This window comes from Phyllostomus discolor, chromosome 5 (genome assembly GCF_004126475.2).
Source record: "Phyllostomus discolor isolate MPI-MPIP mPhyDis1 chromosome 5, mPhyDis1.pri.v3, whole genome shotgun sequence".
In the NCBI taxonomy this organism is placed as follows: Eukaryota; Metazoa; Chordata; class Mammalia; order Chiroptera; family Phyllostomidae; genus Phyllostomus; species Phyllostomus discolor.
In genome coordinates, this window is record NC_040907.2 from 108,308,175 (window position 1) to 108,332,845 (window position 24,671).

Genomic DNA, 24,671 nt, shown 5'->3' on the forward strand with positions numbered 1-24,671 from the left:
GGACACATGGACAATAACAAGGGGGAGTGGGAACAAGGGAGGGAGGTGGGGAGGGCTGGGGTGGTGGGAAGGGGTGGGGGAAAAAGGTAGAAAACTCTACTTGAACAACAATAAAAATGTTAAAATTAAAAAAAATAACTGGAAATTTCTATTGACCTTCTGAAATTTGAAATAGTTGCTTATTACAATTTGGTTGACATATTCTTTAGCTGATGATTTCAGAAGAGAAATGGTACAATTTAAGTGACCTCAACTCAAAGATCAAAGATTGTAAATGGGATGCATACAGATTTGTTTATTTGACAAGCTATTTTAGTTGTTATCTTTGCTTACTTAGTTCTCTCTTTGTAAGGGTAAAAACTTTTCCATTTTGCCATAGTCCCTAGCAGTCTGATACACTCATCTGTGGTACCCATACTGCCTTGTATGCATGGAAGTTTGTGATCTTGGTTTAAGTGCAAGAGGGTCAAAATCCCATGGCTTCCTTGATGCCCTTGTGTAGATTTAGATTTCCAACTAAGACCAAGATAGATGCATGTGAGAGCCTGCTCCAAATCTTTTCCTTTTTTTTAATGAATTACACACATATGATGGCCAATGCTTCCTGGTAACTGAAGCTAAGGATGGTCTGTTTATAAAGTATTTGTCTCTTTCCAACTTTACTTCCCATCCTCCCCTTGGTCCACCCAGCACTCTAGCCCTAGTAACATTCTCACCCTTTACTGACTACATCATGCATTCTTGATTAATGCCCAAAGTTGGGAAAGACGTTTTCAATCCCATCCTTCGGTTGGCATCTACTTGTTAGTCAAGACACAATTCACATGTTTTCTCATCTAAGAAAACTTTTCTGACTTTCCCAACCAACTTGCACTCTCTCTTGCTTTCACTCTCGCTCCCTCCACACCCCACTCCATCTCCACCACACTGTGAGCTGCTGCCTGAGATAAGAACTCTTCTTCCTTGTTTCCCTAGCACCTATCTCTGTGCCTCAAATGCAACAGCTGCCTAGTAAGTGCAAGAACAAGGCACAAGATACCCTAGGACACAGGAGGTGCATTTAACCCAGAGGGCTGAGAGGGCAGTCAGAAAAAGTGATGTACTGGTGAAGTGTTAAAAGATAATGAAGGGAGAACCAGGCCAGCAGAAAAAAATGGTCTTTCTGCAGCATGCACATGCAAATGCCAGGGGGTGAGAGTGAGTATGGCCTTTCAGGGAAATGCTAGGGGTCATTGGCAGTTGTCAGCCTGGCTCATTCACCCCAGCACGCATACTCCTACAATGAAGTGAGCCTGTGGTCAGTCCTGATTTGGAGCATGAGAATATCACCAGGGGAACCAGCTTGAAACACCCAGCCAGAAGAATGCCTGTGCAGCCTGGAACCTGAAACATCTGTAGAAAGTTTCCATCACCTTGGACACACCCCTCAGTCTGAGATAACTGTATCAGGTGAGCAGTGTAGTTCAGTGGAGGGCCCCCAGAGACCCATAACCATCTTCCAGCCCTCAGCCAGAACAACTCCCTCCTGTAGCTGGGGCATTCTCCGGCAGGGCAGGAAGAGAAGCATTCACTTACTCTTAGTTTCTCTATTTCTCTGGTACAAAGTAAACTGCTGACACAACTCTTTTGTTAAGAGGTATTTTAAAAACAGAGTTGTTATGTTAACAGATTTCCACCCATGGTTGTCTGGAGGAGTTTCCTTGCACATGACTGTAGAGAACACAACTTCTTGCAGAAAAGAGGGATCTATCCATAAACAAATTATGGCACAAGGGCTGGTGTACTGCCTCTGAGCTTCCAAATAGACATTCACCCTTCCTTCATTTTTTAGGCACAGGCACATGCACACAAATGCCTACTCAGAAGTAGGCTCTCATGCTGATTGGACACTAACTAATAGGCTAACTTGGACCAGTTACTTTCTATAAGCCTGTTTCCTTAGCTTAAAAGTGTAAATAATAAAAATACCTATCTCACAGTATGTTGTATTTTTTTGTGGAAGTTAATAGAAACAGCATGTATGAGAACACTTCTGCTTATAGTATGCAAGTGGTTGGAAGGTATTACCCCCTACCCTGGTTGCAGTTTTTTCTTGCCTACTGTCAGTACAGTCCTTTCCAACTGAGTAGTCAGTATACACAGCCACTGCATGGTGTGCCAGCTCAGAACAGGAGAAGTACACACCTGCCTTTTCCTCAGGTCCCACCACTGGTATTACAGCTAAAGTCACTGTGTGCTTACTATTTGCAAGCACTCTTCTAAGTGCTTTTGTGTACTGTCTCATTTAAACCTCAGGTAAAATAATAGCACCATCTGCTAGGTGCTATTATTACCCATTTTATAGATAAGGGTACTGAGGCCCAAAGAGATTATGACTTGGTGAGGTTACATAGTGAATGGAGAGATAGCAATTCAAACCAGGAGGCTTAGTCCAGAGGCCACTTCATTGCTGTAATCACTGCGTCTCAGTCTGCTGGGTGCTGAAGCTCACAGAGCACCAGCTAATTAGCTCCAGTTTTCAGAGCTGCCTTTACCTTGCAGGTTCTGTGAGCAGCAGTACTCTCAACCCCTTGTAGGTCATGGATGTTGTGGGAACTGAATCAGCCTGAGCTGAATCCAGGCAAAATTGAAACTGTTGATGCTGTAGATTGGGCACTGAAAACCCTTCTCATCCTGTTTAAGGCCAACCCCTCAAAACTTATAAGAAAAACTAAGTATGCACAGCTCTGCCCCATAGAAAAGTTACCTGACTTTAGTAATGGGTACACAAAGTTGGCCATGAAGCACACCTAAACAGGTGTGGCTGTTTCCACCACCTTAAGAGGCCAGGTGGCTATCTAAAATAAATGTATGCTCCTCAGTCAACATTATCAGTCCATGGGCTCTCAGAACAGGCAGGATTATAGGGCACCAAGGCCAACCTTTGGTTTGGGGTCTGCATTCTCTCCGTCTCAAACCTAACTATACCTGCTTGGAATGACCAGTGCAGAGTTTGCCTCACTGACCCTCCCAGCCGTACATCAAATTTCTGCAAGCGTTTCCTTATATTGAGCCTAATCTTTCACTGTTTAGCTAACTGTCCCTTGCCGGTCTTTTATTGTTCTAACCATTCCAATACAACCAGCAACTATTTCTCCCAGTTCTCATTCTCCCAGTCTTTTCTCTTGAGCCTGTACACCCTGAGTTCTGTTCACTATTCCTCCCAGACCAGGGAGATTTTTCAGGCACATCATCATCCTAGTTTCTTGCTTCTGGACAAACACAGGTGTGATGTGTTTCAGAGATCAGTGGGACTATTACCTCCTTTTGGCTGGACACTACACTTCTATATATATAGCTGAAAATAAAATTCATGATAATGGTGTCCTTACCCCACTTGGGATTATTATTGACCTTGCACTAAACCCCCCAGGACTCTTTCACACATGCTCATCTCTTCCTCCTTGCCCAGTACATACATGTCTGTACATATTAAAGTATGAGCACAAGCATGACTATCCCTGCTGAATTTTGACTCAATAAGTTTTGATCCATGGATTGAGCTGATAAAGATCCTTTCCATCCCCCTTCTGCCGTCTTCTGTTTGAGCTTCACTCAGATCACTGATCAAATGTAGAAAAGGCAGAGGAGAGAACTTGCCTTTTGATTCATAAGTAGTTATTAACATAGTTCAGTATTAATTGTCTGTTATTAATTTATCAATAGTCAGATGCCTGTTGGAAATACACCTAAAATGTATTAACTTTCATTTAAAATTTACAACACTTTATGTATCATGGCTGAACCCTAGCAACACAGAGTGCCAAAGCTGGAAGAGAAGATGGGAGTATGAAGCAGTCAGCATCTGATGAGCAACACACCATATGCCAGGTGATGAACCAAGTATTTTACAACTATATTCTCCACTGCTCTTCTCAATAGGAAAATAATGTGAGACACTGAGACCTGAAAAGATTACATTGTTTCCTAAGGTCACACAGCTATGGAGTGGCAGAACTGGTGCTCCAACCCAGGCCTTACTCCAAAACCCATAATTTTAACACTGCATCATGTACTCATAAGGAAGGGAACTTGGTATTTCATAAGGATCATAAACTGATGGTCTATAGAAGTGTTTTATTTGGGTTTTAATAGTTTGGCTTTGTTTACATTTTATTTCCTTCTTAGATATGAATACTTTAAACAGGGCAAGTAACCTTTCCTATAGCCACAGGCCTTACCACTCCCTATTGTTGACACCAGACTTAATTTACACTTTTCTTTGACCTCTCTGGCCCCAAAACATTGACTCTGCAACTCCTGTAACCTAGGCCAAATGTGAGTAGCTGAATTTCAGATGGTAAAAGAGACTAGGAGAAGGATCATCTGCTAATTGGAGCAGAGCTCATCCTACCCAATTTTAATTTTCACTCCATCATTCTATGCCCATTGTAACTTGCTTTTGATTCTCTTCATCTCTATGCAAGGTTATTTCTATTTGCTCCATTTAGGAGACTATCCTAAGAAGTCATATGGGGTCTAACAAGGATCTAAGATTTTCCACTTAGAAACAATAAAAATATTTTGGGGTTAGATATAAAGGACATATGGACAAAGCCAAAGGGGGATGGGTTTGAGGGTGGGAGGTGGGGATGGTTGTTTTGGGGCAAGTGGTGGGGGGGAAATGGAGACAACTGTACTTGAACAACAATAAAAAAGGGTATAAAGGCAAAACTCATATTTGAAATAAAATGTACTGTGGAAGCATTTAAAAATATTTTGTGGAAGTATTTAAAAATATTTTTGGGAATGAAAGAGCATGAGAAACCTAGAAACTCAACATATTTTGAATTTCTAATGTGTTATAATTTAACAAAACAAGACTCCTACTCTACCAATTCCCTTGGAGGAAGTAGCTCTTTTTTAAATAGCCTGCCCTTACACAGTGCTATCCAGGACTATTAATGCTGTCGATACTTTGGTTATTTGAAACTCATATAATTAGTTCAATGTGTTTGAAATACAGGCTAATTCCCAAAAATGGCATCCATTTCCAAATTGAGGAACAAGTGAGTTGATGGACAAATACAGCTCCCAGCCCTACTTCTTTCTCTCCCATCAGACCATGCAGGAGGTTCCGGTAGAATCTGAAATGTACCAAATGATGACGGGAGGTCAGAATGATCATGTTGTTGCTTCCAATAAACTCTCATGGGTACCACTTCTTTACGGGAAAGGCAACTTGGCACAGAGGCAGGAGGTCTGGGAGCCTTCCATCACGGATGTCTACTACCTGGCTATGATATTAACTCTGTCATTTAATTGCTAAATGTTTCAAGTCCTTACCTGCCAAGTGAAAATATTAATAACCATCTTGTAGACTTATAAAGATTGCATCACAAAATAATAATTGTTGAGTTTTGAACAACTGAAGCAGTAGCTACACCACTTAGCAAGTGCATTCGATGCTACAGTATATGTCTTCTCACCATGTAAAACATTTATGCATTGCTTCATTTACTCTTCATGGTAATGCCTCAAGGAAGATGATATTACCCTCATATTACAACAAAGAAAGCTAAGGATCAAAGAAGTTATGTAATTTTCTATGGTTCTGTGACTGTTGAGTGGCAGAGCTGAGATGTGATCAAAATCTGTCTTCAGAGTTTGAACTCTGCTTTCACATAGTAGATGCTCATTAAAAATCATGGTGGTGGTGGCGATGATGATGATGATGATGATGATGATGAATGATCACGGCAATGACAAAGGATGATAACCCACTGAAGTTTCATTCTCTTAACACAGTATTCAAGGCCCTTCATAATGTGGCTTTGGCTAACCTGTTCAGCTCCAGTTACTGCTTTCCTCCCCAGATGGTCTATCTTAGTGGGCATCTTCCTTTGTGCCTCTCTCTGTGTCTGAGCTTTCTTGCCTTCCTCCTCTACCTAATGTGGCATGACACATCTTTTCTTTAAAGCTTGGCTTCTGTGTCCCCATCTCTCTGGCTTTCCCTTTGTTCTGTCCCAGGGTCTGTGGACAAACACTTGTTGCAGCCATTAGAACATTGTCCTACTGTTTTCTACATCCTCTGCCTACCCATTCTCAAACTAAGACTGTGAGTTCCTATAACATTCATCTCTAAATCCCCAGTAGCACCTCAAAGGGGTTTACCAATTATTCCTAAAAGCAGAAGCATTTATGACAAGACCCACATGGCAGCAGAGTATTCTGGAAATGGAATATATCTTTATTCCCAATTAGTTATTTGTTTCTGGGGCCAACTCAGCTTCAAGAGAACTTGAGCTAAACTCCATTTTTGCCTTGTGCTTAGGACAGCAACATTCACAGTAAAATTCCCACAGTTCACATTTAATGCTGGTGATGACACAAGAGGAAAACAAAACCAGCTGGATTATCTGTTTCCAAGAGCAGCTTGCAGTGCTAGTATTTTGGAAAGAGGAAAAAAAAAACACCTCTTGGTTTTGAGCAGAGCAAATTTAATGTGGCCACAATAAGAAATAAATCTGATAACCCATAAATGCAGTTATTTAGATTGCTCCTTCTGAAATGGTATCTGCACCTGGAAAAGCCATAAATTTCTCATACATAAGGTAAAAAGAGCATCTGGTGGTGTAAAGTGGGTAAGAGCTTAGGGAAGCTGGGAGCCATCAGATCTAAAGGGAGATGAGTGAAAACTCACATCCCATTTTTTTAATAATACTGCCCTCTACTGAAACTTGCTGCTCCTTTTTCTGCAACACAAATACACAGTCCTGCAGTCAATTTCTTGTCATCATTTTCTTGTGTGGCCTCAGTTCTCTATTCTACTTGTTGTTTTGAGGTTTACACCTCCCCTTTCAGAAGCTAATTACTGCAACTATCCAACTTTGAATAGCTGCTGATTTGGCATCTGCAGAAAAAAAAAAATGAAAAACTGCACCACTACCTTTCATATGCATATTTGAGAAATAGGAGATATTAGACTTTTTTAAAATTACTTATTGTGACCTGAATAGAGAAAAAGTATCCTTCCAAATGGGATTCCCATTTTCATATTTAATTTGTCTAATTACCATCACAGAATGAAAGGAAGTTCTCTTCCATATACTAATGTGACAGCTCATGGAGTTCATCTCAGATTCACCCACAGCTTCCCTGCACTGGGAGCAGGAAGGACAGGCCACTGTCTGCTCTGAGTCACTGCATCAGTGAGTGTCATGGTGGAGTTTGCACAACACATCCACAAAAAGCCATTTGAGTGATAAGAATGTCCAAACCATTGGCTTCATCCTCACTCCAAGTCCACTGCACAGTACAAAATAGTCGACCAAAGCCAGACACCCTCATAATGAGGCAGCTGCAGCTGGAAAATGAGCAATGCTCAGACTGTATGACTTGCATCCTTCAATAGCTGCAAAGATGAGAGACCTGTTCATCAAATACCTTTTGACCTTTGGCCTGGGAAAGTTTCACATCTCTCCTCAGCAGCCCCAAGACCTTAGAAAGTTGAACAATGTTCCTGAGCCTCAAACATCTGCAAAATGGGGAGGTTCTTATGCACTTTACAATGAGCAGTTATGAATGTTGATAAGATAACATTCCTGGCATAGAAGAATATGTTAATTTCCAGTATTCTTCAGATAAGCCCTGTCTTGAATACCAAGATAAAGAAATGAGGATCCCAGGTTTTATGTAACTATATAATTAGAAGACATTTGGTTTAGGAGTCAAATATTTTTATCCATCAGATGGATGCTTAAGGTAAGTATGGCATCTGGTGTTTAATGATGGCCCCAAACAGTTCCCTCTCTCCTGTATGCACAATGCTACCTCACACGTCAGTAGAGGAAAAACATATGTCCCTTCCCATTGAGTCTAAGCTGAACCTGTCACTTGCTTTGACCAACAGAAGATGGGGAAGCAATGCTGGCTTGTTCCTGGCCTAAGCCTTCAGAAGGCCTGGCAGCTTCTGCTTTTGTGCCTTTGAGGGCCCTGAATTTCAGTGTAGCCTACTGGAGCATCCATGTGGAGGGACACAGGTAAAACTCAGGCTCCTACCAGAAGCTCAAACCAATACCCCAGACATCTGATCCAGCTGGCCAGCCCAGGAGCCCTGGGCCATTTGAGCAGCATTGTGAAGTGCCAGCTTTATGAATAAAGAAGCCAACTTGGATGCTGCAGCCCAGCCAATACCACATCAGGCAGAGATGAGCTGTCTCTGCTGTACCTGTCTAAACTCTTGACCCACAGAATCATAAGAAAGGATGAATGGGCATTGTTACTCAGCAGAAGTTTTTACACAGTATATGGATAACACAATGAGCAATTTAAGCCATCTATTACAGTCCACTGCTCTTCTATAAATGTTGAAAACTATAAAGTGCATTCATTTTACTATTAGACATACCCCTATTCATTGGTTTGAACATCATTTTATTGTCACTTGTAAGCAGAGGAACAGGATTAGAAAAAGGATTCCAGTTACAAAGGGATATGTAGACATGACACTGTATTAGTCCTTTTTTTTAACTCCTGTACCAAATACTACAGAATTTCATGAGTGAAAACAATTCTCTTCTCTACACATCAAGGCATTTTCTTCTCCACTCCACTTCTCTAACTGACTTAAGAGGGCTTGCAATATTTCTACTAAGTCATTGTTAGTTTGGGGCAGTGATTAATAATGCCACTAGTTGTCTTTCTTCCTAAGATGTATCACCTGCTTTTAAATACCCAGAGTGACTCCCACCTCCATTATTTCTCTAGAAGCCACTGCTGTGCAGTGGAAAGACCACAAGACTTGCCAGCAGATAGGGCCACATTCAATACCAGGTCTACCAACTGGGAATTCTTAAAAATTATTTAAATTGTATGAGCCCCCCCCCCCCACTGGTTAAAATGGAGATAATACTATGCCCCCCAAAACTGCTATGAGGATGAATAAACAGCAGAAGGGCCAGCACCATGCCACGGACACAGCAGCTGTGCATTTCAATTTATTCCCTTTCTCTGCTGTTGATAAATCTAAAGTGTGCACTTGCCAGGTCTTCTTCAACTCTTCCAACTTCTTCCTCAGAACTTCTAAAGTACTGACTTTCCAAATTGAGAGTGCTTTCTCAGGGTTTGCCTCATTTTCTCTCTCAGTACTGTCACCCATTTAAGTGTTTCATCTTGCACTGGAGGTCTTTGTTCTACCATCTTCCTACTACCTGGACCTTGTTCATCTCAGGGCCTGTGATTCTATCTCTGATGGGTCCCTTGACTCCTTTCTCTTCACCTTTTCCAACAAACACCATAATCGAGTAACACCACGTGTTACTTGGACTGTAGATATGGCTTCCTAACCACTCCCCTTGCCTCTTCCACATGGCCCCAGCACCAGGCCATCCTCCACAAAACACCCATAGACATGTTTTTAATACAAAAACCTGATAGTGTCATCTCACACTCACTTGAGAGTTGCTTGTTTCCTGGGAATAACTCCACACTGTGGGCAAGTCTCCCACCTTCTTCTGCCTGCCCCACCTCATGCATTTCCTACTCTCTCCCTGGCTGCCCACACCCAAGCCACCTGTAGCAGGTGCCTGCCCAGCTGATTAATTTATACACATCTTTCAGGGCCCTGCTTAAATGTCACAATCTAAGAGATGGTTTCCCTGACCTTCTGTCTTTTGTCTAGGTTAGATTTAATTATGTCTTCCTCCCATTTCCATTCCCATTATTCTCTCTCAGCACCCTGGATTTTCCCCTTGATATTATTTGTCATGATTTGTAATTGGATATTACAATAAACATGTCTATTCACTTTTGAGCATATTTATTTAGTCTGTCTGCACTGTTACCACCTCCTGGTCTCCACTGTAGATGCAGGTTCCATGAACCGTGTCCGTCTTGTTAGCCCAGCACATCCTGCACAGAGTACAGAGCCAGGATTGTGGCCATACACATGAGATAGATGAATACACAGAGAGTGAAGGACTTTTGGTCCCATAAATTCCCAATGCTGTCCTTAGCATCCCAGACTCGCTTTACAAAGGTGAAATCATTTCAGTTGACTTGTGTTTCACAGGGTCACTACACCAACAGAAGTGGTCTGTTTTCAATGGTCTTAGGAGGTGGACAAAACTCACCCAAGGGTCTCAGATACATTGACACTCCCCTGCAGAAGGAACTTGGCAAGAGTGACTCTGATCATGCAGGGTACTGAGAGCAAAGGCAAAAGGGAAAACCAAGTCTCCAGTCAGAAGGAGCTTAAAAGATCAGTCATATGAAGCCCTGGCTGGTATAGCTGAGTGGATTGAGCACAGACTGTGAACCAAAGGGTTGCCAGTTCGATTCCCAGTAAGGGCACATGGCTGGGTTGTGGGTCAGGTCCCAGAGGGGGCCACATGAGAGGCAACCGCACATTGATGGTTCTCTCCCTTTCTTTTTCCCTCCATTCTCCTCTCTCTAAAAATAAATAAATAAAACCTTTTAAAAATACCTTTTAAAAAGATCAGTCATGTGAAAAAAAGACAAATATGTGTTGTTATCAACAAATACCTGAGGGTGATCTTCATGGTACAACCGAGGCAGCAGCCTAACCATGATGCACAGGATCCCAGGATGCTTGATCACAGCATCACCTTCATCCATCCTGAAGACAGAAGAGAAGCAGGATATCAGTCTTCTAGTCTCCTCTGTTTTTCACAGACCTTTCTGTATCTTTCTAATAGAGGCCATGATACACATCTTCAGTCTAACATTTATTATATATATTGCCTTGCATTTCTTCATCTGAGCCTAATTTCCCCCAACTATATAATGAAACTAACAATACTATACTTTCCTCACAGAGGTATAGAATAATGGTTTTGTGTACTAAGGCACAATGCCTGGCACACAGTTGATGCTCAATGGAAGTCAATTCCCTGGTCCTCTCCCCTTCTCTCCAGATATGTAAGAGATGGTGAAGTTCTTGTTTTATGTTAAACACTCCCCCCCCCCACACATGAACTTCCAGATCCCTTCAAGATGGTGTAAGCACACCCTACTCTGTTCTATCCACTGAATGTAACTAAAAACCCAGAGGTAATGCTTGAGAAGCTCCCTAAGAACTCTGAAGATTAAATGATAGCAGAGAAAGAAACCAAATCCAAAGCACCATGCAAGGGAAATGAGTTTCCTGGGCTTTCCCATCCAGCATCCCCTGGTATGGACTTACAGGGAGCATGAAATCCAGCACTGTGCACCAGGTATGGACTGGACACACAGAGATATAAGAGCAGTGCTCTATTCCTGCTCTGAGGAGCAGGAAATGTAGTGCTTCCAGAGAATGGGGAAGAACCCCAGGAACATTTTTTTGGATTTCTCCATTCTTTCTCACCCTAGTCATCAGGCGATCTCTCAGCAGAAGCAGTGTCCAGACAGTCATCTAAAACTCATGGAGAGGAGAATCATTTTTCTCTCACTAGAGGTCCCAAAAGTGTAGGCAAAATCCTCCTTATTTTTGTCCCTCTTTTTCCTCTACCTGCTTAGCCCCCAAGATGGGTGCAGTTATGGGAAGAGTGTGGCAGAGCAGAGAAATAAAAGCTGTGACTTTCTAGGAGAGGAGAAGGAAAGGGGCACTAGGAGACAGAAAGTATTGGGGAGATGATAAAGAGGAAAAGGCTTAAGAAGATGACACCATTGAGCTCCACATCAAATTCTGGGCTAAATTCTGAGCTGCACATGTGCAGATCTGACCCTAAACCACATTATAAAGGGTTTGAGAACTGAACTTGGTGGCAGACCACCACCCAAGACTGGGTACTGCATGGGGCAAGTGTGGAATAGATCAAAACACTCTGCAAATTCTTTGAAAACTGAACTCATACAGAAGTGGGTAAAAAACTTGTAGCCTGAGCCCCAAATGGACCAACTTTTTGGCAAAAGAAAATAATTAACATTCTCCAGAAGATGTTAACAAGAGCCAGAATTCATAACATTCACAATATCTGGGATTCGATCTGAAATTACTCAGCATAGAATTAAACAGGTAAATCTCATTATCTCTCCCAGGAAAATGTAATCAACAGGTGCTAAGTCTGAAATGACACAGATGTTGAATTATTGAACAAAAACTTTCAAGCAGTTATTATTAACCAGGCTCCAAGAAGTAAGGGTTAGTATTATTGAAATGAATGAAAAACTAGAAAGTCTCAGTAAAGAAATGGAATCAGTAGAAAATAATCCAAAAATTTAAGAACTGAAAATTACAATAACTAAAACTTTAAAATCTCATGAATGAGAACAATAGATGAGATAAGAAAAGAAAGAGCACATGAATTCAAAGTTAGATCAGTAGAAATTGCCCAATCTGAATAAAAAATGAAGAAAGCCTCAAGGTCATGTCATGATACTAAAAACTCTCTTATTTGAGTTCCAGAAATAGAGAAGGAAATGTGAGGTACACAAATAAAACAAATGTTCAGGAAGATTTTAGCCAGTATTTCTTCCAATCTGGTAAAATAATAACTGTAAAGGTTCAAGAATCTTAGCTAAACCCAAACAAAATCAAGAACAACTATGACAACAAAATCCATGCTCAGACATAGTATAATCAACTGTTGAATCTTCAAGACAATGAAAAAAATCTTGAAAGCAGCCAGAGAAAAACCACACATATATAGGGAAGCAACAGTATGAATGACTGTGGATTTTCTCATGAGAAATCAAAAGGGAGGGGAAAAATGTTTTTAAATTACTAAAAAGAAACTCACAGAAGTTCATATCCAGCAAAAATATCTTTCAGGAATGAAGGCACAAATAAATATATCCCCAGAGAAAAGGAAACAAAAAGAGTTTCTTGTCATCAGATTTTCCTTAAAAACAATAATACTAAAAGAAGTTTTTCAGATCAGAAGAAATAATAACAGGAAGGAACTTGGGTATTTAGAAATGGCAAGAGAACAACATAAATGATAAATTTGTGGATAAATATAATAGACTATTTTGTCTATTAAGTTCTTAAAACATGTATAATGGTTGAAAGCAAATCGTAGATATAATGCATATGATAACTATAACAGAAATAGGGGAAGAAAAAGGGACCCACATAAAGGTAAATTTTCTATATTTCATTCAAAGTAGCAAAGTATGAATTCTAAGTAGGCTGTTAAAAATTAAGGATGTATATTGTAATTCTTAGAGCAAGCATGAAAGATCCTAAAAAAGGGAAATAGTAAAAAATTCAGTAGATAAATTCAAATAGAATAATAAAATACAGCATATTCAAATAATCCACATAAAAAGTAGGAAAAGAGATATAAAGGAGCAAAAAAAGAGGGAATAAAGAGTAAATGAATAAGACGGCAGGCTTAAAGTCAAACACATCAAATAATACACTGAATAAAAATGCTTTACATATACAAATTAATAGGCACATATCATCAGAATAAAAAAAGTAAAAGACCAAATTATATGCCACCTACAAGAAGCCCACTTTAAATATAGTGATATAGATAGGTAAAAGGAAAAGGAAAAGCTTTATGCCATGCTAACATTAATTCAAACAAAGCTGGCTGTGGCTCTATTAATTTAATTTAATTCAAGTTTTTTTCCAGCAAGGCTCTGATTTATTTTATTTATTTATTTTCTTTTTTAATTGTCATTCAAGTACAGTTGTCTCCATTCCACCCTCAACTCCCCCTATTAATTTTAGAGAAAGAGGAATTCAGAGCAAGGAATATTGCCAGGAATAAACAGGTTTTATTGCATAATAATTAAAGGAGGCATAACATCCAAAAATGTGTAGGTACTTCATGAAAGAGCATCAAAATTCATTAAGAAAAACTAATAAAAGTAAAAGGAGAAATGGACAGTTTCTCACTTATATATAATTCAACACCTTTTTATCAGTAATTGATTTAAAAAGTAAAGAGAAAATCATCAAAGATAGAACTGAACACCATAAACCAACTGATGTAATTGACATTTATAGAGCACTCCACCAAACAACTACAGAATACACATTATTTTCAAATTTTCATGGAACATTTGTCAAAAATCAGATGTACTCTGCTACGAATATGGGGGTACATAGGTTGGACTGGATCTGGGCGAGAGCATTACACCTAAGTGAAATAAGCCAGGTGGTGAAAGACAAATACAATATGACCCTCACCTCTAAGTGGAAACCTAATCAACAAAACAAACAAGCAAGCAAAATATAACAAGAGATGTTGAAATTAAGAACAAATTGACAATAACACCAGACAGGAGGTGGGAGAGGATAATGGGGGCAAAGGGGAATAGTGTTGTCAAGGAACATGTATAAAGGAACAATGGACAAAGCAAAAAGAGGGTAGGATTGAGAGTGGGAGCGTGGGGATTGCTGGCTGGGTGGGAGGCAATGGTGGAGGAATAGAGACAACTGTACTTGAATAACAATAAAAAAGTATGAAAAAAGATGTGTTTTTGTTCATAAAACAAACCCATTAACACATTTCAAATAAATAAATTCATGCAGGTGTATTCTAAACATAACAAAATTAAAAGTACATAATAGAAATAACACAGGGCTTCGGACCAGAAGGAGGCATAGGAAGATATGCTTCACTTCCTTGTACAACCAAAAGAAGAATAACAACCCAATTTAAAAACAAAAACAACCAGAACTGCCAGAAAATGAAACTATATGGAAGTCCAACAACCAAGAAGTTAAAGAAACATTCACTCCAGACTCTTGGGAGGGGCAGACAGAGACAAGGAATCAGGGATATTGCAACAAAGGGGCTGCTGGCGGTCTCTGGGTGGTCCCACATTCATGTGCAGATAAACCAGGAGGAACACTGAGGAGCAAGACAGACTGAAATGCAGGTTTCACGCATGGGAAACTAAAGCTTCAATAACTTCGGGCTGTAAAAAATCGTCTGGGGTTGCAGAGCAGTGGGAGAATCTCCCAGTCTCACAAAAAGAATCCATTGGAGAGACCCACAAGATCCTAGAATGTACACAAAATCACCCACCTAAAAATCAGCACCAGAAATGCATCAATCTGCTTTTGCGAAGCAAGGGACAGTGACTGAAAGTGGGCTGAGAGCCAAGCAAACAGGCATTGGTCCCTCTCTGACACCTCCCCCACATATAGCACCAGAACACAGTGAAATGGGTGGACCCACCCTAGTGAACACTTAAGGTTCCACCCCTTAAAATGTAATAGGTGTGCAGAAACAAAGAAATATTGGCTTAAGTTAAAGAACAGATCAAAACTCCAAAAATAGAACTAAGCAATGAAGGCATAGCCAGCCTACCAGATGCAGAATTCAAACAACTGGTATAATGATGCTCACAGAAAGTTTGAGTATGGTTGCAAGATAGAGGAAGAAGTGAAGGCTATGAAAAGTGAAATAAAGAAAAATATACAGGGAAACACATGAAGGGAAGAAAGCCAGGACTCAAATCAATGATTTGGACCAGAGGAAAGAAGAAACATTCACCAGAACAGAATCAAGAAACAAGAATTCAAAAAAATGAGGAGAGGCTTAGGAAACTCTGGGACAACTTTAAATGTTCCAACATCTGAATCATAGGGGTGATAGAAGGAGAAGAGAAAGAACAAGAAATTGAAAACTTATTTGAAAAAAATAATAAAGGTGAACTTCCCCAATCTGGCAAAATAAATAGATTTCCAGGAAGTCCAGGAAGCTCAGAGAGTCTTAAAGAAGTTGGACCCAAGGAAGAACACACCAAGGTGCATCATAATTACATTACCCAAGATTAAAGATAAGGAGAGAATCTTAAAATCAGCAAAAGAAAGAGACGCTTACCTACAAAGGAGTTCCCATAAGACTAACAGCTGATTTCTGAAGAGAAAATTGGCAAGCAAGAAGGGGCTGGAAAGAAGTATTTAGGGCATGAAATGGCATAAAAGCAAGGGCTTAAATCCAAGATTACTCTATCCAGCAAAGCTATCATTTATAACAGAAGGGCAAATAAAGTGCATGGCAGATAAAGTTTTTCCTAGATAAGGTCAGGTTAAAGGAGTTCATCATCACCAAGCCCTTATTATATGAATTGTTAAAGGGACTTAGCTAAGAAAAAGAATAAGATCAAAACTATGAACAGTAAAATGACAATAAACTCACAACTATCAACAACTGAACCTAAAAAAAAAACTAAGGAAATAACTAGAAGAGAAATAGAAACATAGCAATGGAGATCACATGGAGGGGGATCATCGGCGGGGAGGGAGGAGAATAGGGGTAAAAGGTATAGGGTATAAGAAGCATAAATAGTAGGTATAAAATATACTGGGGGAGGTTAAGAATAGTATAGGAAATGTAGAAGCCAAAGACCTTATATGTACAACCCATGGATATGAACTAAGGTGGGGGAATGCTGTGGTGGGAGTAGAGTTGCAGTTTGGAGGGGAGTAGGGGATGGAAGAAAAAATGGGACAACTGGGGGGACGAAAGATGGCGGCTTTACTCTAGGCAGCGTTTTTCTCGGCTTCTGTGAAGAGGGGGGAAACTCACGGATGTGTGGAGAAACAGAGCAAGTGGACTAGGTTACCGAATCACTTTTGAAAGCAGGGCATCAAAAATTATTGCACTCACTGAAAAACCAAGACGGTAAGGAGACTGCTTCAGGACAAAAGGGGCCCAGGGATCAGCCCAGGGTCTAGGGGTGTGCAGACCTCAGGCTTTGGTGCTCCCGGGTATGCCTCAGGGCTTCCCAGGAGAGGAATTTGCTGCTCCCTCCCCCGAATATGGGGGGGTGAGCAACTCCAGGGGAGAATGTGTTGCTAGAAGGAACAGATTGGCCAATTGGACTGGGAAAAATCGCCGAGGGACTATGAACACCTGCCCAGAGACCTGGGAGAAGTGAGAGCCTCTAGCCAACAGGACCAGCGGCAGCCTGGAAGAGCACCCGCACCCCTAGCCCGGTGGAAGAGCAGATTGGTGGAGAGCACAGGGCCGGGCCGAGCTCGGCTTGTGCCCCATAGGGAGGCCTGAATCACTCGCTGCGATCCCAGGAGGGACATGGCGCTTGGTGCGTTCCTACAATAGTGGCTCAGAAATTTCCAGCCAGCCTGACTGGGGGAGCTGGGAAAGGTGCCAACATCGGGTCGGAGTGCAGTTTGGCGGGGAACATGGAGCTGGAAAGGGCTTGGCTCGGGCACCATCAGGAAGACTGACTCTCATGCGCTTTGAACCCGGAAGGGTGGCGGCGAGGCACTTAGGGAAATCCTAGACCCCGAATCTCAAAAGTTTGGGGGAGGGGCATGCCCTTTTACAATTCCCAGGGAGGGTACAGTGAATGCCAAAACATCACTGGTGCCTCCTCAGAACATAGAGCTGGAACCCTGCAGGATCCCGGAGTCCGGAAGAATGTGGAAGTGAGATCCAGAGAGCCAGTGTCTTCGGGGAGCGCCCGGGTACCCTGACAGACTTGCTGAGATCTGGCTGGGAGAGAGAGAAACATTTTCAAAGGTCCCTCAGCCAGCTGAAGCCAGCAAGATCAGAAAAACTGTCGGCCAGTTAGAAACCAACAAGAGGTTTTTTGTTGTTGTTGTTGTTGTTGTTTAATTTTGTTTGGTTTGTTTTGTTTTTTGTGGCTGTTGTTCGTTGATTGATTTTATCTTGTGTTTTATGTGACATTTTATTTTTCAATTCTTATTATTTTTATCTCACAATCCCTTATGTTTCTCTTCCATTCAGCCTAATATTATTCTTTCCACTCCAAATTTATCTCTCCTGCACTACATCTTCTGCTTTTCTTCCTTTTTTTTAATCTTGCAAGTTACTGTAATTTGTATTATCTTTTTCAAACTTTACCGACATTTTTTATTTTAATAATATTTTGGTATTCTTTTTCTTTCTGTATAATTTTCTTTGCTTGGCTGGTTATACTGTCATTTGATAGGCTCCCCCTGGTATCTCAGTCACAAAGTGTTGATAAGTTACTATCCTTCATCTGTGTTCCATTAATACACCTCTCAAGGCTCTATACTCTTTATTCTTGTTATCTAGACCTCAACGATTCTGCCACAAGACTGTCACTTTACTATTACTGCTAGTAAGACCTAGTCTATAAAATTGTAAATACTTCTCAATACCCCTACCTGATCTCAGCCCACTTTCCAATTTTCTGAACTATACTATTGTGGGGGTTGTCTCTATTCTTTTACACACTACCCCTATATACTAATCTTTAGTCCAACCCTACCTTAGAATCTGTCCTCCCACAGCCTCACAGCTTTCTACATCCAACTAACAATCCTCTCGTCCCAATAAGAGTCTTACCTTCTTTCCATCCTTTCTAAAACGTGGATAGTTGGGTGGAGGATCTCGGTTAACACTATAAGGATCCAAAGGATAACCCATCTCTTCTCTACTAGCTGCTAATGTAAATATCATAGTATACTGCCTTGCTGTTTTAAACCATTTTGCCTTACTCCTCCAACTGATCACAAAAAAGAGTAGGGGGAAGCTGTGAACACCAGGATACACGAAGGAGATTGCACCCTGAATCTCACAAGTATTCTACCACAGAAGTCACACCATAATTACAGGGAAACAGAACAGATCAAATAACAAACAAGAAGAAAAAAGAAGAAAACCCACGAAACAATGAGAAAAACAAAGAAACAACCCCCAATTGAAGGGAAACGACGAAGTCTCAGAAAAATGTTAAATAAAATAGAGGCAACTCAACTATCAGATAGTAAGTTCAAAACAATGTTTACAAGGAAGTTCAATGAACTCACAATGAGCTTTCAGAAATTAGAGGGAAACTGCATCAATCTCACTGCAAACTATATAAACATGAAAAAGGAAATAGAAACTTTCAACAAAGGTCAAGAGGAAATAAAGAATACAATTTCTGAACTGAAGAACACAGTAGAAGGAATGAAAAGCAGGATCGATGAAGCAGAAGATCGGATTAGTGATCTGGAGGACAAAGTAGAAAACAACATCCAGAAAGAGCAAGAAAAGGAAAAGAGGCTCAGAAAGAATGAAGAGGGATAAACAGAAATACAAGACAATATGAAACGTAATAATATCCGTATAATAGGGATACCAGAAGGAGAAGAAGAAGAACAAAGGATCGAAAACCTAGTTGAACAAGTAATGAAGGAGAACTTCCCTAATTTGATGAGAGACAAAGTCACACAAATCCAGGAAACACAGAGAGTCCCAATCAAGAGGAACCCAAAGAGGCCCACCTCAAGACACATCATAGTTAAAATGGCAAAATTTCAAGACAAAGAGAGAATCTTAAAGGCAGCAAAAGAGAAACAGGAAGTAACATACAAGGGGGCCCCAATAAGGCTAACAGCTGACTTCTCAATGGAAACACTTAAAGCCAGAAGAGAATGGCAAGAAATACTCCAGGTAATGAGAACCAGAGGTCTGCAACCAAGGCTACTATATCCAGCAAGGCTCTCGATCAAGATAGAAGGCAAAATAAGAAGCTTCGCAGAAAAAGAAGTCTAAAAGAATACACCTCCACCAAACCAGCTCTGCAAGAGATTCTAAAAGGACTGCTTTAAGGAAGGAAGGGAAAAGACAGAGACAGAGAAAGAGAGAGAGAGAGAGAGAGAGAGAGGAACACACATACATAAAAGACAATGAATAAGCACCCATCAATAATAACCTTAAATGTAAATGGATTAAATGCTCCAATCAAAAGACATAGAATAGCTGAATGGATACGAAAAAATGACCCATGTATCTGTTGCCTACAAGAGATCCACCTCAGGATAAAAGACCTACACAGGCTGAAAGTGAAGGGCTGGAAACAGATGTTCGAAGCAAATGGACAGGAAAAAAAATCCAGGGTAGCAATACTCATATCAGACAAAATAGACTTCCAAAAAAGGTCCATAAAGAGAGACCCAGAAGGTCACTCCATAATACTCAAGGGAAGAATCCATCAAGAAGACATAAATATTTTAAATATATATGCACCCAACATAGGTGTACCGAAATACATAAAGAAAATCTTAGAGGACTTCAAGAAAGATATGGACAGCAACACAATTATAGTGGGAGATGTTAACACCCCACTATCAAAAATGGACAGATCTTCTAAACAAAATACCAACAAAGACATAGTGGCATTGAACAATACCCTTGATGAGATGGACTTTACTGATCTATACAGAGCCCTCCATCCCAAAGAAGCTAAATATACATTCTTTTCAAATGCACATGGAACATTCTCAAAGATAGACCACATGATAGGATACACAACAAGCCTCAAGAATTTCAAGAAAATTGAAATCATACCAAGCATTTTCTCAGACCATAAGCGACTGAAGCTAGAAACCAACCCCAAGGAAAAAAACCAAAAACACTCAAAATCATGGAGATTAAATAGCATACTATTAAACAATGAATGGGTCAAGAATGATATTAGGGAAGAAATCAAAAGGTTTCTAGAAACAAATGAAAACGAACTCACAACAACCTAAAACTTATGGGACACAGCCAAGGCAGTCCTGAGAGGGAAGTTCATAGCGATACAGGCCAACCAAAAAAGGTTAGAAACATTCCAAACAAACAACCTAACGCTATGTCTACAAGAACTTGAGGAACAACAACAAAGGCAGCCCAGAGCAAGCCGAAGGAAAGAAATAACCAAGATCAGAGCAGAATTAAATGACATAGAGACTAAAAGCACAATTCTAAGGATCAATGAATCCAAGAGTTGGTTCTTTGAAGAGATAAACAAAATCGACAAGCCTTTAAGCAGACTCATCAAGAAAAAAAGAGAGAAGACTCAAATAAACACAATCAGAAATGAAAGAGGAGAGATTATAAGAGATACCACAGAAATACAAAGGATTGTAAGAAATTACTACAAAGAACTGTATGCCAAGAAATTTCAAAACCTAGGTGAAATGGACAAATTTCTAGAAAAATATAATCTTCCAAAACTCAATGAAAAAGAAGCAGAAAGCCTGAACAGATCAATAACAACAAAAGAAATTGAAGCAGTAATCAAAAACCTCCCAACACACTAAAGCCCTGGGCCAGATGGTTTCACAGGAGAATTCTACAAAGCATTTAAGGAAGAGCTAACCCCTATCCTTCACAGACTATTCCAAAATATCCAAAAAAGATGGGAGTCTCCCAAACTCTTTTTATGAGGCCAACATCATCCTAATTCCAAAACCAGATAAAGACACAACAAAGAATGAAAACTTCAGGCCAATATCACTGATGAAAATTGAGGCTAAAATCTCAACAAAATACTGGCAAACCCCTTCCAACAAATACATTAAAAAGATACAGACACCATGACCAAGGGGGATTCATTCCAGGGATGCAAGGATGGTTCAATATTCACAAGTCAGTAAATGTAATACATCATATAAACAAAAGCAAAGACAAAAAAACACATGATCATATCAATTGATGCAGAAAAAGCATTTGATAAGGTACAGCACCCATTCATGATAAAAACACTCGGCAAAGTGGGAATAGAGGGACCATTCCTCAACATAATAAAGGCCATATACGAGAGACCTACAGCCAACATCATACTCAATGGGAAAAAATTAAAATCTTTCCCACTAAGATCAGGAACAAAACAAGGCTGTTCACTTTCACCACTTCTATTCAATATAATACTGGAAGTTTTAGCCACAGCAATCAGACAAGAAAAAAAAAAAAAAGGCATCCAAATCAGAAAGGAGGAAACAAAACTGTCACTGTTTGCAGATGACATGATAGTATGCATAGAAAATCCTATAGACTCAGCCAAAAAACTGCTTGACGTAATTAATGAATTTGGCAAAACAGCGGGATACAAAGTCAATATCCAGGAATCAAAGGCATTTTTTTACACCAACAATGAAACAGCAGAAACAGAGATCAAGGAAAAAATCCCATTTGAAATAGCAAAAAGAAAAATAAAATATCTAGGAATAAACCTAACCAAGGGGAAAAAAGACCCTATACTCAGAAAACTACACAACACTGAAGAAAGAAATCAAGGAAGACACAACAAATGGAATTATATACCGTGTTCATGATTGGAAAGAATTAATATCATCAAAAATATCCATACTACCCCAAAAGCATTTACACATTCAATGCAATTCCTATTAAAGTACCAATGGATACTTCACAGACATAGAACAAACACTTCAAAAATTTATATGGAATTATAAAACGATCTCCGAATAGCTGCTGCATTTTGAGAAAGAAGAGTAAAGTAGGAGGGGCCACAATGCCCGACACTAAACTATACTACAAGGCCACTGTAATCAAAACAGCCTGGTACTGGCATAAAAACAGGCACATAGACCAATGGAACAGAACAGAGATCCCAGAAATAAGCCCAAGTCTCTATGGTCAATTAATATTTGACAAAGGAGGAAGCAACATAAAATGGAGTAAAAAATAGCCTCTTCAACAAATGGTGTTGGGAGAACTGGACAGCCACGTGCAAAAAAATGAAACTTGAGCACCAACTTACACCATGCACAAAAATAAATTCAAGGTGGGTGAAAGACTTAAATATAAAATGTGACACCATTAAAGTGCTAGAGGAGAATGTAGGTAGGAAAATCTCAGCTATTTCACGAAGAAACTTTTTTACTGACTTGTCCCCTAGAGCAAGGGACATAAAGGAAAGAATAAACAAATGGGACCTCATCAAAATTAAAAGCTTCTGCACAGCTAAGAAAACACTATCAAAATTAAAAGAGAACCAACTGTATGGGAAAACATATTTGCCAATGATACCTCAGACAAGGGTTTAATCTCCAAAATATATAAAGAACTTACAAGACTGCACTCTACGAAGACAAGGAATCCAATTAAAAAGTGGGCAAAGGACTTGAACAGACACTTCTCCAAGGAGGACATACAGAAAATCCAAAGACACATGAAACGATGTTCAATATCGCTAGCTATCAGAGAGATACAAATTAAAACCACAATGAGATACCACTTCATACCAGACGGAATGGCCATCATAAACAAAGCAACACAAACAAGTGTTGGAGAGGTTGTGGAGAAAAGGGATCCCTAGTGCACTGCTGGTGGGACTGCGACTGGTACAACCACTATGGAAAGCAGTATGGAACCTCCTCAGAAACTAAAAGTGGATCTGCCTTTTGACCCTGCTATTCCACTGCGGGACTCTATCCTAATAATAAACACCAATTCAGAAGAACCTATGCATCCCAATGTTCATAGTAGCACAATTTACATAGCTAGATGCTGGAAGCAACCAAGATGCCCATCAGTAAATGAATGGATCAAAAAACTATGGTACATTTACACAATGAGCATTCTATGCAGCAGAAAGAAAGAAGGAGCTCCTACCCTTTACAACAGCGTGGATGGAGCTGGAAAACATTATGCTAAGCGAACAAGCCAGGCAGTGAAAGGACAAATACCATATGGATCTCACCTTTAACAGGAACCTAAATAACAAAACAAGAAAAAAAGCAAAATATAACCAAAGACACTGAAATAGAGGCCAGGCTGACAGTGCCCACAGAAGAGAGTAGAGGGAGTTTCAGGGGACAGTGGGAAGGGTTCACAGGAACAAACTTAAAGGACACATGGTCATAAACTAAGGGGAGGGTGGTAATGGGAGGGAAGTGGGGAGGGTTTGGGAGGGGCTGGATTGGGAGTAAAAGGGAGAAAACTGTATTTGAACAATGATTAAAATAAAAAATAATAAAAATGGGACTACTGTAACAGCATAATCAATAAAATAAACTTAAAAGAAAACAAAAATCTTCTAGTACTTGGGAATTACACAGCATACTTTTTTTTTACTGTGGTAAAATACACATAATATAAAACTTACTCTCCGAACCATTTTAAGTGTATAGTTCAGTGGTACTAAGTACACACATTTTGTAATTGACATATTTCTAAATAGTCGATGGGTCAAAGAGAATGTTTCAAGGTAAATTTTAATATATTTTGAACGTAAATATAATGACATATACCATTGAAAAAATTATGATGTGCTGCTAAAGCAGTACTTAGAAGAAAATTTATAGATTAAAATTTTTACATTACAGCAGAATAAAGTAGTCCAATTAAAATTCCAAGTTTTCTCCTGGCTGGGTGGTTCGTTGGTTGCAGTGTCATCCCATCCAACAAAAGGTTGTGGGTTTGATCTCTAGTCAGGGCACATACCTAAGTTAGCATTTGAATCCACAGTCAGGGTACATATGAGGGGGTACCCCTCAAAATATCTGTATTATCTTCTGGATGGTGGGCCCCTTGTAGTACAGGCTTTCTTCACTAGAAGAGTGTTCTAGGAAGTCATTTGTATCAGTGTACTACCTGGCATTGTTGTGAGAGGCTGAATTTGGCTTCAGTGATTTTTTTTAAAGATTCCTTTGACATGTTTTTCCATTTCATGATGGGTGAATTATGACCCCACCTGCCCACACTGTACTGAGTGTTCAGCAGTTTTTGACCAAAAATGGCATAACTCTTGTGCCCTACCCTCTCTATATACCCAATCCTGCCCTGAGAATTTTTTTTAGTTTCCACATGAAAAAAGTCCTCAAATGAAATGTTTTGCTGATGTGAAAGAGGTGAAACAAACAAAAAAAATGGCAGAAGCACTAAAAGGCATCAAAACCAATAAGTTCAAAAACTGTTCCTGGCAGTGGAAAAAATATCTCAACAGTTGTATGCATCAAATTGAGAACATTGGGTCGTCCAGAAAGTCCATTTGTT

General features: G+C 39.9%; 1 protein-coding gene across 1 annotated transcript in view; it reads right to left on the minus strand.

The window, feature by feature from the left end:
- The window catches only part of WDFY4 (WDFY family member 4), a 324,491-nt gene that overhangs the window by 235,858 nt on the left and 63,962 nt on the right, over window positions 1-24,671 (minus strand). The window contains 1 exon segment of the mRNA XM_028512450.2: window positions 10,525-10,618. Within this exon segment, the coding sequence (XP_028368251.1) occupies window positions 10,525-10,618 (94 nt within the window).